The sequence below is a fragment of the Alternaria viburni genome (assembly GCF_023758015.1).
Source record: "Alternaria viburni strain BMP 2772 chromosome Unknown scaffold_12, whole genome shotgun sequence".
Taxonomy (NCBI): Eukaryota; Fungi; Ascomycota; class Dothideomycetes; order Pleosporales; family Pleosporaceae; genus Alternaria; species Alternaria viburni.
This window is the reverse complement of record NW_026055781.1, coordinates 213,884-228,714: the sequence shown is the minus strand read 5'-3', so window position 1 is coordinate 228,714 and position 14,831 is coordinate 213,884. Positions and strand designations below refer to the sequence as shown.

At 51.9% G+C, this 14,831-nt stretch overlaps 4 protein-coding genes across 4 annotated transcripts; 1 reads left to right on the top strand and 3 right to left on the bottom strand.

Annotated features, from left to right (window-relative positions):
* Positions 1 to 676: 676 nt before the first annotated feature.
* On the bottom strand, positions 677 to 2,820 carry J4E79_006102 (uncharacterized protein; the record flags this gene model as incomplete). Its single annotated transcript, XM_049354976.1, has 6 exons — positions 677 to 769; positions 824 to 1,362; positions 1,417 to 1,502; positions 1,555 to 2,197; positions 2,247 to 2,718; positions 2,767 to 2,820. The coding sequence occupies 6 exons, from the start codon at positions 2,818 to 2,820 to the stop codon at positions 677 to 679; spliced, it is 1,887 nt and encodes a 628-aa protein (XP_049210372.1).
* A 3,549-nt stretch (positions 2,821 to 6,369) lies between these two features.
* On the top strand, positions 6,370 to 7,724 carry J4E79_006101 (uncharacterized protein; the record flags this gene model as incomplete). Its single annotated transcript, XM_049354975.1, has 2 exons — positions 6,370 to 7,069; positions 7,126 to 7,724. The coding sequence occupies 2 exons, from the start codon at positions 6,370 to 6,372 to the stop codon at positions 7,722 to 7,724; spliced, it is 1,299 nt and encodes a 432-aa protein (XP_049210371.1).
* Positions 7,725 to 8,515: 791 nt separating this feature from the next.
* J4E79_006100 (uncharacterized protein) lies at positions 8,516 to 10,054 on the bottom strand (the record flags this gene model as incomplete). Its single annotated transcript, XM_049354974.1, has 1 exon — positions 8,516 to 10,054. One exon carries the CDS (start codon positions 10,052 to 10,054, stop codon positions 8,516 to 8,518), a length of 1,539 nt encoding a protein of 512 aa, XP_049210370.1.
* A 3,352-nt stretch (positions 10,055 to 13,406) lies between these two features.
* On the bottom strand, positions 13,407 to 14,603 carry J4E79_006099 (uncharacterized protein; the record flags this gene model as incomplete). The annotated part of the gene is made up of 1 exon (XM_049354973.1): positions 13,407 to 14,603. The coding sequence occupies one exon, from the start codon at positions 14,601 to 14,603 to the stop codon at positions 13,407 to 13,409; it is 1,197 nt and encodes a 398-aa protein (XP_049210369.1).
* Positions 14,604 to 14,831: the final 228 nt, after the last annotated feature.

Genomic DNA, 14,831 nt, shown 5'->3' with positions numbered 1-14,831 from the left:
CTGTCTTTCTTGATAGAGCTTGTTCGGTTCGCTCGCACTTTACGTACGAACTTGGTTGAGCGACTATGCGCTTGCTAATTGTATAACATGGACGTCTGATGCTTTTGCCATTCGCCAACTTAATTCTACGGCTTGTACAAACACACTGCATGCGGCTTGTCTTTACGTGTCCATGTAATCGGATGCTTTCTTGATGTTCGACTCCTACAGCTAACCTTATCACAAAGACCCGCTCCTCTATGTTCGATCTATGAAACGCCTGACCCTAATAACCCTTGAGCTCTATGCCAACACGTACATATCCGTCCGTTCTAGCCGTCGTCCAGGGCGTACCTCCAGCAAACGCCATACTAAACACAACACATGAACAGTAAGAGTGGTGGATTAGGCCTCCTTAGCCCATGTCCGACTCGCGTCGAAAACCGAGACAGCGCTAAAAGGGTCACCGGTTCGCTTGAGAACAACGGCATCATCCATGGGAGTTTGGAGAACCATATGATGCGTCGGTGGCAGATATCATTGAGAGTAGAGTGGTTGGCGAAGATGATGAGTGAAAGTTCGTCGTCTGCTCTTACCTAGGGAAGAGCCCCTCGTGGACGTAATGACCGCGCTACGGTACCGGTCCTTTGGGTTGGAGTTGTGAATGAAGTTATTCGTGCGACTTGGTGCGTTGCCTTCATATTCCCCCACTCCACTGAGGAAAGTAGCCATCTTGCAACGGCATGGCTGCAGGTTCATTTTCGTAGTTAAAAGGGTCGCCCCAGAAACCCTTGTTTTGTTAGCCAAATGACCCTGTCTACCTGATCATGTCATGGTCACTTACGAAATCAAAGTCGGGAATTACATCCGTGCTAGCTTGTACGTCGCCTACGATGTTGTTGATGTTGTTGAGATTGATGTCGTCCCAGCAAGGCGCGTTGTCTTGCATAGACTGCATGGACTGCAGCAAGTCGGGTTGAGTCTGCATGGGTTCTGGTTGAGATGGCCCTGGCATGTTTTGTTGGTTATAAGCTGCAGACGAGTTTTGGTAGGCGTAGCTTGGGATGCCTTGCATTGCCGGATATACGCCCGTGTTGCTGTTGGGTGCGTTGTTGTTCAGCGGCATGGGAATGGAAGGCACGATGGGTTGGCTGACGTAGGTAGTCGATGGCTGCGGCGGCCCTCTTGGCGAGAGATTGTGTTCTGAGACGGCCTTGTCGATCATGTTTTTGACTGCTTGCCATGCTTTGGCGCTGTTGTTCTCGCGGAGGATACGAGACATCTGGAGGGCTCTTAGAGCGCGTTGGCGGTCAGGTGCGTTGAAGAGGGGGTTGCGGAGTTCTGATAGGATATGCATGATGGCTTGGAAAGACGCGATTCCTCCTTTGAAAGTTAGCTCTTGTGTCTCACTGGGTGGGTATTGTCGGGGTTACGGACCAATGTGCCATTGGAAGCGAGCAGCATCGACATCGGCTGCCGCTCCGTTTAGTGTTTCGACGCAGTTTACTGACTTCTCGAAGATCCTAGCATTGTCAGTCATTGTTGTTTCTCATTAGGGCCCTGACTGGAACGTACGATCGGCGGATCTCGTCCGAAAAGACTACATCGCGGTAAGCACGCGGCATCCGAAGCCAAAACAGTAAGTAGGCACGCCACTCCAACAGTGAAGCCAGTCCCAGCGTCAGCCTCTCCATTGGCACCTCTGGGTTAAGGTTATGCAAATATTTTCGCTGATTCTCTTCATGAACTTCGTCGAGCATCACTTTGATCTGCTCATAAAGATCTCTGAGTTCTTGTGCTGGATCAGGACGAGATGTTCCATGGAGTCCTGAGTCTAGCATGCGGCGTTCAAGGCGGTAAGTGCTTTGAACTATACGCCGTAGAGCTCGCATGCCGTTGAACCGGACAAGTTGGAACGTCATAGTAGTAAACTTCGGTTCGTCGTACGGGGCCGGACCGGGACTTGCGCCATCTACAAGGTCCTCATCGTTGATGTTTCGTGGAAATAGCGTCGTGTAGAAGTCCTCGGTGATGCTCGGTTCCTGCCCTTTGCATTCTGCTGCCCGGAACTCCAAATGCCCTAGTTGATGCCACATACGCCGACGTAGCTCAATAGTCAGAGCGTCCATGGAGCCGGTCGGGAATAACGATGGATCTCGATGCAGGCCTTGATTCAAAGCGATGCGAAATGCGATGCCTATCAGAACCCACGCTTTTCCTGCTATATGTGTGAGCGTTGCAGAACTATAAACATCTAGCACACTTACCCATATCTTCTTCTCTGGTAATACAGGTCAACCATAATACAAATCCCTGGAATATCTCCAGATTCGATGTTGTGAGATAGTTTTCCCGAGCCAGTGAGATCTCAACACCCAGCTGAAATCGATCGAGGAGTGATTCCTTTGTCTCGCCAAACTTGTTGTGCACTACCTTTGGAGGCAGAGAGTTGATCGCAGAGAAGTAGATGGCATAGGCCATGGGATGTGCTTCGTTGTTGTAGGTGGAAAATTTGCGCATCACCGTTGGCCTATGGGTAATTCTCACCATAGGATCTACATTTGCGAAATAGACGTCCAGCAGCGTGTCACGGTGCTCTTTTGTGCTCGGTAGCAGGTTTTCTAGATTTGATCCGGCTCCTGCGCGACCGAGGGAAAGTAGGTCAACCAGACTGCTTTGCGGCACTTCCTTCCTCTCTTCGTCGGTCTTATCACCAAGCAAGGCCTTGATGTCTTGTATCTAAAGCTCAATCAGTATTGTTCAATATTCCTAGAAACAGAGAAATACAATAAGAATGAATGTAGCTTTCGCTCGGTGCAACTCGGAGATATGTTCTGTCATGTCGAAAAGCGGCACTCACCTCATCGGCCAGTAATGCAAAATGCAGAGACGAGACAAACTGAGACTGCCCATCATTCAACAGGAGGGTCCCGTCGCCACCATCAGAAGCGATTCCTCCTCCATGGGAAGTCTGGCTATTCGACGATGGGGTCAGCGCCTCCACTTCTTTCCTGTCTAATTCAACACTGGACCGTACGGATGCCGTGGATTTCGCCCCCTGTCCCGCAACAGCTTTCTCTAAAAGATATTCGAGTCTGTCTAACCGGGCTTGCACGTCACTGCCTTTTCCGGTCTTTCCAGTGGCCCCAGCCGCGGGTTTCGAAATCCTTCCAGTAGTAGTGGATGCCGGTATTTGATCTGTCCAGGTACACACATGACTTCCTCGCATGCAAGAACCGCATACTGGATGTACGTGATCACATTTGACTTTCCTGCGCCGACATGTCAAACAAGAGGAGATGACGCGATGTCGTCCTCCGCTGGGTTTGCTTGCTGAGCCCGGCGAATTAGACGATATGCCGACTTTCGATTCTACCATGCTCGGGGACGGTTTGCGATAGTCTGCATGAGAGTCTTGAAGTTTTCGACAGGGTGGATCGGCCCCCGGGGAGGAATTGGTTCCGTCGCGCCTTGGTGTTCGTTGCGATTCTCGCCCCGCTAGCTGACGGGCCGCCGTTACCCGTTTGGGCCTTAGCGACGATCAACAATCTTCCTCCGAGAACTATCCGACCAATGCTTTCCAAGTTTGACAGCAGACACCTCGGTACATGCATGGAAGTTTCATATGCCACTCCCGTGGACGGCCTAAGGGTGCTTCGAGGTGTCCAGCTTTGGATGTGGACCCTGTGTCGTCATAGTATCACATGCTAACGTCCTGTCCCAGTGATAACTGCTTTCAGCTACAAAATCTGACGGTCAGAAATAAGCACGCTGACCGGAAGGAATTATTTGCAATATTCGATTCGTTCAGTTGATACCTAGGTACCAGAACGGCGTCGGCCAGTTGTCGTGACTGGCCGTGCTTTTCGATTGCCCTGCACCATTCAAGTTACATCGCGCTTCCGAAAGCGCAAGCTTAATTTGTGACCTCGGAGTTCCTAATTCCTAGTTCACGTACTCCTTGCGCTTCGTCAACACTTACCATAGATCTACCGGCTACAGTTTTATTTACTCAGATGCATTGGGTGCACGGGAAAAATTAGAGACTGGGATCCACAAAAATGTGCTCATTACAGGCAGCGCAGAGGCGGCTATCGTCCACAGTTCAATAAGAACCAGCGGGATGCTGACTTGCGCTGGAATGGAGGCATCTCCGGACCTCCTTACTGGATTTACATGCTTCATAAGAGTGAGAGGGTAATTTGGAACGAAAACCGACTGTGAGGATAGCAACGTCTCAGTCTTCTCGGACCAGGTCAAATTTGGAAAAACCGCCCCATCCGATACTTGCAGTCAGCCTTGGAGGCATACCTCAGGTTCACCCTTCCCAGCCCCATTTCCATATAAGATTATTGGATGTAAATAGACAGCTGCGTCGTGTGATCGTATAACTGCTCTCAGGCAATGTTGTTCAGTTCTATTCGTATCTCACATTATATTAGAATTTCCGCCCCTATGTGGCATCGTATCTGTTACACACCCAGCGCTTTTACGCAACCATATAATAAGATATGCCTTTACCAATTGAACCCATGCAATCCGAACACCTTCAACAGATGCTGGACATTTATTTAGCTCTTTCCATCTACGGGATTTTCGTTCAAAGATCAAGATCAAGGTCAACAGCAGGCAGACAATCTTGAGCCCATTCAGACTACTCACAGCGTCATGTCGAGACACATCGAGTGCGAGAACCTACCGGAACCTTGTGGTGGAGGTGGTCTCCCTGTGGTCGGATCAGGCCTGCACGCCGTGGAGCACCAAGATGAAGGGAAGGAAGCCTGGGTTTATCAACATGTCGTTGCGGGAAACCCCACGCTCAAAGAGAACCAGTCGAAATCGTTCGGAGGTTTGAAACCGTGGCTCTTCTGGTCCATATTGGTCGTTGTAAGCATTGTCGTAATCGCTGCGTCTGTGGGTGGAGCTGTAGGTGGCTCTCTAGCAGTCAAAGGGAACAGGAAAAATGCGCCACCATCTTCTGTGCAGAGGTAGTTCCCCCATGCCTAGAGAAACTCATTGGCAAATGTATACTAAAGTGTGAGCAGCGCGCCAACCGCTATACTTCTGCCCAGCACAGGCGGCTCAAGTGATCGAACGTCCTCCGGACCACCGAGCTTCTCCTCCTCTAAACCCACGAGTGTACCCCCTTCCCTCGTAACCACGGACTGCCCAGCCAGTAACAGTACATCGTTCACACCCAGGGCACCTTCGGGCAATCCAGGACAATACGGATTCATCAAGCATTGTGGATTTGACACCGACGGGCGGACACTGATCAAGGCTTTCGTCCTAGACCTCAATACATGCCTTGCGCTTTGCTCGAATTGGAACTACCTACAAGCCGGGGGTGATAGATGTAATTCAGTGGCATTTAAGGTTAACGAGCCACCACCGGGGAATTGCTGGGCAAAGACAGGGACCTCATTGAAGCTAAGGGATGGGGTGACTGCTGCTCTACTGCAATGAAGGGGCTGGGGAAGGTACTAGGGAAGGTAGCCGAAGATGATTGGTGATGTGCAGTGTGGAGAATGCGGAGGCCGGAGGTATTCTGGTACTCCAGGATGGAGCTTGTTATCGTCCTCTAGAGCGCCCGAGCGGCCTTTGCGCGCTGTGCTTTTGGCGCGTCGGAAATTGCGTATATTGCCAAGTTACCATGACAGCAGAATTGAGTTCGTGAATATGTCGTGTCAGACGGTCGTGAACACGAAAAGACATGTTGTTGCTGGCAAGAACATGGTTCAGGTGGATCCCGAAGTCGTCCCGTCGCGGTTCAGGTGACAGGCGCACGCTAGATAAGCGAAGATGCCGACAGCCTCCTCATTTTCACCCAATCGTGGACCCATCGCCGTCTGCATGCACTTCGTCACACGTCACTGGTGTGATTGCAGCTCGTTTCGTCGTCTGCCCGCTCTTAGTGGTTCATGCTGAACCGCCAGGGCTGCCTTTCGCGGCGAGGCTGGGCTAGATAGCAGCAAAGCTTGCCTGCGCCATGCCATCTTCCTTGCTGAGGGCGTGCCCGTCAACTCGTCCAGATTATTCCGTCTACTCTCCCAAGGCCACAAACATCGCCGGCCCCGCTGCGAGCTTGTCCGAAGCTGATCTGAGATGAGACTGCGCGGACGCATAGCAGCATAGACTACCAAGAGGCTTCACCGCTCGCGGGATCAACATTGAGCGCATACCAGAAGGGCAAACATGCTCAGTCTTTGTTGAGATGGCGACTCTATCTCCTGGTGCGTGTGGGCATTTGGGGCTATTGGGATATAGCGCGCTGACCGAGTCGCATTCATAGACGTCCGCCATTCTACCCTCAAGTCGCTCAAACTGACCTGCCCCTCCGCCGAAGTTATTGAAGAACCGCAATCTGCATCGACCCTTGAATCACCTGTAATGGAGCAAGAAGGCTATCCATTCCCCGAAGTCGGAGACGAATGGTCTGACGAGGAGGTCCTGATACCCAGGCATAGACGGAAGGCGCCCTACATACCACCGCTCAAATTCGAGAAAGTTACAGCGACATCGGCCGAGACATCATCCGACGAATCATCGGCATTGGGCAGCCCGCAACGACTGAGCGCGACTATCAGTCCCCTCGTACCGCCCAAAAGCCCATCGCGACCAGACGCGTCGAGGGGTAACAGCCAAGATGATCTCATACAGCGGTACTACCAAGTCACAAAAGAGCGAGATGCGCTGAGGAAACAGCTGCAGAGGAGGAGCATGGGTCCACATGGGATGCCTGCAAAACGTTCGATCGTGTACAAATCTGAAGAGAACACTTTGATTGAAGAGCTACTCGCGTTGCGATATGAGATACGAGTATGGAGTGAGGAGTATTTCGGCGGACCCATCAAAGCCACGAGCAAGCGACCATATCTCACTAGAGCGAAGGAACTGTTTGGGAACCTCACGGACAACTACCAGACGTATCTGAAGCACCCAGAGGAACGGCCGCTCCTCATCCAAGCATACGTTTGGATGAAGCTACAGCAGAAAATATTCAACAACTGGCAGAAGGGCAGTGGATATGTATGGGCAGGCAAACTGGGAGACAGGAAGCTGCGCGAGATTAACGACACATTGCGCAAGGGTACGCTACCCCGCCCCCGGTGAATCTCTAATGATTACAATGCTAACAAGGTACAGCTGTTAAGAACGAAGCCCAAGCCGAAGAATACCACCAATGGCGAGCCATGACCGTAAACCTCCTAGTCCCTCAGGTAGATGGCAAATGGCGTCCCACTTTCGATGCCGCGCCCGTCCTAAAACGAATATCCCGTTTCTGCAGTCGCATGCGCCGCAAATTACGGCCCTGGTCCACACAGTCTTTGCGTTCAGGGAAGGAACAACTGGGTACCATCATTTCAGCATCTGTTGCGTTAGATTTGAAGATGAAGCGCCAGCTCGCCGACTATCGCTTCGTTACATTCACTGGCGGTAAGAAGGATCAATACTGGGGCTACGGGTTCTACGACAGTGAAATGGAGGACGTGTATGAAGATGATGACGAGAACGGCAGTGGTGGATATGGCGTCAATGGCAGCGCAAAGGGCAGGCGAGTAGAATTGGCACTTGCGCCTGCACTCGAACGATGCGGTAATGCTAATGGACATGTCTTCGATCAGAGTTTCATGATGGTAAAGGCGGATGTGAGCTGTAAGAGATTAGAGAAACCTGAGAAGAAGAAGAAACAGCAGCCTAGGTCAAGAGGCGGCAGTAAGGGCTTTGGGCTGTGGGGCAAGTGAGACTAATGGATGTATGAGATGAATATTAACACACCACTCCGCTTTGAACACATGACCCTAGCGCTTGAACATCCGTAATGAAAACACAAGTGGGCTGCTTTACAATCTACTCAGTGAACCACTACTTCAACCTCAATACCAGACTCTCCCTCCTTCTAATACCCAACATTCAATCTAGCCTCTATCCCGAGATCATGAATCGCTTTCTATATATCGAAAAGCCACGGTCTCGTACTTCGACCAACGAGACGGTCCAGCCATTCCGGCTACTTGATCTCCCGACCGAGATACGACTCATGATATATGAGCACCTCAGTGAGTGCCTTTTTCCCACTACTGGTTCCCTCACCAACTCATCAAAAGTCGTAGTTGAGTATCACAGTACTGATAATTCGTCACCACCGCGCAATTCGATTGGAATTTGGGTTCGGATTGATCAAGGTATTTTGCGCACGTGTCGCCTTGTTGAGGCTGAGGCATCACCCGTGGTAAAGCGATTGTACACACAGGCGCAGCTGGTGAATATGCGCCTGATGGCTGAAAAGCGTGGTTGGGATGCGTCGAGGACTACAGTGCATCACTTTGCCTGCCAGTGGTATGACTTGTTTTTTCTTCGCTTTTATTGATGATTGAGTGGCAGAATGGCTACGGAGAGCTTAGGGAATGGGCGGTCGTTGGTGTAGGTACCATTGAGACAGAGTGGATCAGCTTAAGGCTCGGTCACGCACAAAGAGGTGGATAAAGCACGTTTACTTGCTGTAGTATTATAGTGTTACAAAAAGATGCGCAGCCTACAACGACTTCGGAACAGTGTGAACCTCCCAGTCAGCGCCGTCCGGGCCCTGGACTTTACCATGTGGTTTGTCGTGTGTGAAAGGCCCTCCAGCGTTCGTGACCCCGCTCTCCAAAACCCCCTTCTTCTCGCCTGTCCGCAGGTATTCTAAGAAGGCGACCGAAGCGTCGATGTACTCCTTGAGAGCAACCTTGCTACTTAGCGTCGTACCGGTGACCATCTTCATGATCCAAGGAACGATAAGAGGCGCATCGGTACAAGACGGGTGAGCGGTACCCAACAAGGTCATGAACCACCCCTCCTTAACGTTATCGATGATATTCTTCACGGCCTCAAAGTGCCATCCTTCATCGTAGAAAGCCGTCTGCTTTTCTGTCCATTCTCCGCTCTGCATGACCAGTATCGGTACGTCAATGTCCTTGTTCAGGGGTCCAGATCCCTTGCCTGGGTCTAAGGCAATACCACCATTGATAGGCATTGTCTTTGAGCCAGCAGATTTCAGTGCTTGCATAGCCCCCGTCGCGCCGTATGAGTGACCTCCGACTGTGACTGCTGACAGGTTGAGGCGGTTCTTGAAACCAGGCAAAGCATTCCGCGGTGAGTCTGGCTTGAGGTTCACGACCGGTGCGTCACCTGCATTGAGTTGCGCAAAGAGTTTGATGGTTTCGCTGATCTCAGCTTCACGGAAGTTGAGCTGTGCGGCCTTGAGGTCGAGGTCGGTCATCGGCGGATCGGCTTCTAGGTCCTTGAGCTTCATGTGCCAGACTTTTCGCTCCGTACCATCAGGATGGTGGACGATGGTACCGGGTCCGCTACCGTCACGGTGTTCGACGGCAGCGACTACGTAGCCGTGGCTTGCAATGCTTCCCAGGTAGTGTGCATAACTCTGGCTCATTCCTGCCATGCCATGCGTAAAGACAACGCAGGGCAAACTTCCAAGACCGTCGCCTCGTTTTAACTCTTTATGTTCTTGCTCTGCTGCGCTCATGATCTTTCCAAATTCGCCTGCACCACTACCATCTTCGCCCAAAATTTGCTCAGCACTGGAAAGGATTGGTGCATCAACGACACCTGGAATGACTGTGCTTGAACCAAGGAGCCAGAGGCCGAACGTGAAGACCGAAGATAATTTCGACACTCCGGCAAGGCGAGCATAGCCTTCGCCAATAAGCGAGACAGGTTGAGGCAGCCACGGTCGTGCCCATGGTCGCTGGCTAGGCGGCGCCAGAGGCAGAGAGGATGGGTAGTATAAGGTGATGGCCAACGTATCCAATTGGAAAGCCTTCTCCCCAGTCGCCTTCAGTATCGCATCATGGATGGTTCTCTTTTGGACCTCTGTCTCAACATCCAGTATGCCAACCTCATGGGGTCCGGTATAAGGCGGAAGCGGCGAGGTAATTGGGGTCAAACTAAAGAACAAAAACCAGAAAAGTACGCCCGCAGATGTGATGAACAAAAGACGCCGCGGTGTGAGGCGTGAAGGCCTGGGTACAAAGCGGGCAGGCCCGGGTACAAAGCGGCCCATCCGGAAGGCCATGATGCGCGGCTTGTATTGCAGTCTACCAGGGAACTTGAGAGGGCGTGCAAGGTCTAATGAAGGGCGCAAACTGTGACCAGAAGTGATATTTGGGGTTCCAGATATATCAAGTAGTAGGCGCGGTCCACATGGCAAGTGGCGTATGAAAGCAGAGTGTCGCGTCGCGAAAGTGTTGGCCACTGATGACGTATGCGACATCGGAGATAAGACCGCCCAGACGCAGCACGCAACTAGTTGACACTTAGATCTTTCTGACACTCACGACACACGTCTTTGAGAAGCTGAACGACATCCCGCCGGCTACCTTACTACGTGTTCCGCTATCTTTGAATAAGACCTATCGATCCCAATCTGTCGAAAGTTGGGTCGATTGTTGATGACAAGAGCCGATGTCTCCGTAAGGTTTGCAGTGCGACACGTCCATTTTCTCCAGGATTGCGTCAAACCCTTAACTTATTAGGTGGAAAGGAATTTCGATAAGAGTGAGTTGCGCAGAGATGGGTCTACTAGCGAGGATGAAGATACGAGCCTGACTTGAATAACGCAAAGAAAGCACAACTGCAAGCTCGTAATGCGGTCTAGTATTCGAGCAGACATTACAACGGAGTCCCCATCAATGTTATAATCCTGGAAGGCTGTCATGAAGGGTTGGCGTACAGATGTGGCCGGTGCGACATGCTGTGTTGGCAGGTCATTGAGTATCAATCGCAGCGACTCCACCACCATACTGCGGCACAGCTGCGCGGCCTCAATGTTTGGATCCTCATTGTTGGTTTCCAGCAGCTTCCATCCCATGTAAAATCAGTCAGCACTCATTGCTTAATCGTTACAAACTAATGTATAACCATCGCACAGAAGCTGCTTCAAGCTGGACCGATATCCAAATCGACACTAAGGCCAGCTGGAAGTTAGAGAGACATACAGAAGTTGTTGGAACTGGCGCGATCGTCATGGTTGCCCTGGATCAAGACAACTCATCAGATGCAATGCAAGTCAAGGTACTTACTCTGCTGGAGATGGACTCTGAGAATGCAGCAGCTGTCGATCAAAAGAGTAACCGGCGAAGTCCTTACACCTCGCATAGGCTGAATGAATGCCTCAGGAAGCCTCACGAACGTTCTACCGCACATGAAACAGCATCTCGAACGACATTCAGGCTAGTCGTTCCGTCTCTTTGTGGACGGGCACCGCGCTTCTACCCTCGATTCGTCACAATGTCATCCTGAAGTCGCTTACACGTGCATATGCATGCGCACGCTTACTGATGCCTGCGGAGCACATAAAACACAGGTCCCATGTAAGAGCACAACCGACTTCGCTTCGAGCACGTTCAGCGGCACGGGTAATTCCAAACGACCTCTCTATTACCCGAGCCACACACTCTCTACGCCTTGGCCCATAGCAGGACCTATAACGAACGTCCCGCTCCGTGTGTATGCCCTGGTAGTTGACTTGCATGTGGCTGGGGTCTCTGAAGACCTTTACCCGGACGATCGTCTTCGGTTCGGTATCGCTATGGACTTGCGCGCATTTCATTCCGGGGTTCGGATGGAGGACGATGTGGTTCCTGCATTTGCAATCTGTTGGTATTAGGCGCGGTTGGTTGCGCATAGAGCGGCAGTATAGGTAGAGGACCGGATCGAGTCTATGCTCCGGTGAGCAGAAGTTCGTCAGTACTCACCTTCAAAATGGATGCTTTGGTGGAGCTGCCATGTGGATAGAGTGGATCGTTCCCGGACTGCTTCCTATTTCAGTATCCTTACTATTACCGCCCCAACATTAAGGACATGGTATTTGTCAGATCAGTATGTGCGCTTTGCTGCTCGCCTCCCCAGTTTCTGCGATACGCGGGTGCATAGGCGAACAGAGTGCAGGGTAAAAACCCTTGACGCCGCGGTCATCGTAACCATTTTTAACATGCTTTCCCAAACGGTCGTGTGTCCGCGGTGGACTGACTATCTGATCGATCTGATGGCTTCCAAAACCGTCAAAGGTCCTTAGAGGGCTAGACGCCGGTGACCCACCAACAGCTAAGTCACCTCCGATACCAACACAAAAATCTCCACTGCATGTGTCTGTCGTTAGTCATTCGGTACCACGACACCGGTCTCTTTGGGCGACTTCATTGCGAAAAGTCCGTCTCGAGGCATCGGCCCCGTAACCAATTGAGACGGGAAACCCACTTGTTTACATCCCCTTCAGGACGACGCGCTGCGTCTCGCCACATGCGCCTATACGCTGCAGCCGCCAACATTAATTGCGGCGTTGCGTCAATCTGCACCATTTCGTAGCCAAATGAGTATCTGGGTAACACGGCATAGATGGAAAGCACGCGACAAAAGGCTGGAGAACGGGTCCCGTTGCGCAGTTCACGTTAGACCAGTTCAAACCCATGCTCCATCAGGGGAACCGGTGTTGAACTATCCGGACTACACTGCACGTCTTCTCGCGGCTATGCGAAACCCTCGTGTTGCTCATTCAGGCTTGCGCGCGTTCATATTGATGACGTGACGTCGCGTCGCGCTCAAGCGACGGTGTTGCTTCCAAGGTTTTCCCTGAGTTCCCGTCCAACCTGCATGTACTACGCCAATGGCGCGAGCGGACAAGCTCATGCAGGGCGGGCCTGCGAATCCGATGGTGAGCTGCGGCGCGGATCGTAAGGGTCGGATCTGTGGATCGTCGAAAGGTGGCGACGAAATCACAGGGAGTTGTGTATGTCAGGGTGACGCACCATGTACGTACGTGGTCCAGCGCAGCTGAGTATGGGCAAGTAACAGGCAGAAGCGTTGAATTTCACAAATGTAGAAGTGTTGAAAAGTTTGATTTGATTTGTGCTGCAACGCTCGCAAGCATCTTTCAAAAAGAGAGCAAGATCGACTGTGACAACTGTCGAGTGTGATGATTCCAAAAACAGCTAGTAATTACTTCTCGCGCTCTTTGCGAAAGTTTCCTCTCCTCTGTGACATAGGAGATGATTTGTGCGCGGATATGGCAAGATAGGTCTATGTAATGAGACAAAGGTGCGCCGAAAAATGCATACAAGCGAGCTGGTGAAAAGCTGACGCAGAAGGACCCGAAATGCGCGAAACTAAAAAGAGACCTTCCGACTTTTAGTCTTCCGTCAATGATGGGACTGCTAGTAGATATGTAAGATGGGAGAGAACATGACTCGTCAATATGTACATCGAATGCAATTGTGTGTCGTTGATAGCGTGACATGAAGCATAGCCAGCCATGCTTCATGAGCCTCCTGGGCTTCGATTCAGGGACGCGGGGTGGATGGAGTTATTACTGTGTGCGTCGTGGGTGAGGTCGCTGATGGTCATGGCTTGATTTACATCTGCGAAGTATTTTATATGTTGCGTGGGGGTGTCGGGAAGAGAGACAACATAGGGGAGCGAGACTGCGCGGTGGTCGCTGCGCGGTTACGTGGCTTGGTTGGTTGATCCTCCTTCGGAGCAGAGACGGAAAGGAACTTGGCGGCACCTTCAGACAGGGCGGGTTTGTGCTGGCGCGCTGGTGCACGGGTGGAACGCTGCGACCCTTGGCGCGCAAGGTCGAGCGACGACTTGAGCTCCTCTTCGACAGTAGAGTGATTGGCACGCTGTGAGCCACGTCGAGCCAAATCAAGCGAGGCTCTGAGCTCGGTCTCAATGGAGCTGCGAGATTGCTCCTCATCTTGAGGCGCTTCGTCGTCTGAAGCGAAGAATGTTCGCCCTTCTAGGGTACGCCCTGGTGGCGTAATGTCATCGTCCTCTTTGTCTTCGTTAAGGAACGCAATCTGCTCTGAAAACTGGTCGGCTGCAAGACTGAAGCCAAGCGACTTGCGGCTACGACGGGACGGAATCAGCTCTGGGACACTGCCGGCAGAGCTTGCCGAGCGCCTCACAGGGGAGCTCCAAAGACCGCAGCTCTGAGAAGAGGACATGAGGCTGCTGTCGTAAGAGCTTCGCCTACTTAGTCGGACGTGACTGCTACGCGCCGAGCTCGTCGTGCTTCGACCGGCGTCGAGCATTGGAAAGTGCCGGTCGGACGCGGCGTACTCGTCAAGCAAGTCCTCATATGTGACTTCTCGTGTATCCTTGTATTCCTGCGGGACAAGAAGGGACGGGCTTAGCATGAAGCCAGTGTCGCCACTGAAACGGTTGGCATGGAAGAATCCTGAGGGTGTCGGTGGGAGGCCAGTGCTGAGGGTGGATGTGGATATCGCAGATGTCGGAACCAGTTCTGGCACACTCGATGTGCTGGGAACCAGCAAAGATGAGCGGAAATTGTCAGAGGCGAAACGCTCTCGATCAGCGGAAGTGATTCTGGAGTTGCGACGATTGGCTTGCTCAGCAGAAGGAGTGTCGCAACAGCGAACACCGTCATCAGATACTCGATCCCATTCGAAGTCACAGTCAGCTTCTAGAGCGTTGTCGTAGATATAGTCGACATCTTCTTCCCATGACTCCTCTATTGCGCGCCATGTGTTTGACTGGCGACGCTGATAAGGTTTTCGAATAGACATCCTCCTCGGCATGCCAAATGAGCCCAGCGTGTCAGACATTTGCGATGAGGGTCGTGAAGCTGAAGGCTCTGCCCTTGGTGAAGCAGGAGACTGACCTCTACCCTGTGATCTAGAGGTAACGGGAGATCGCGGATTTTGAAAGGAAAACGATCCAAAGTAAGGCGATCTCGGCGAAGTCGGGGACTTCATTGGGGGCTGTGGTGCAGGTCTTGGGCTGACGAATCTTTCTGGTTCCTCGACAACATCTGCGAGACTAGGACTGAAGGA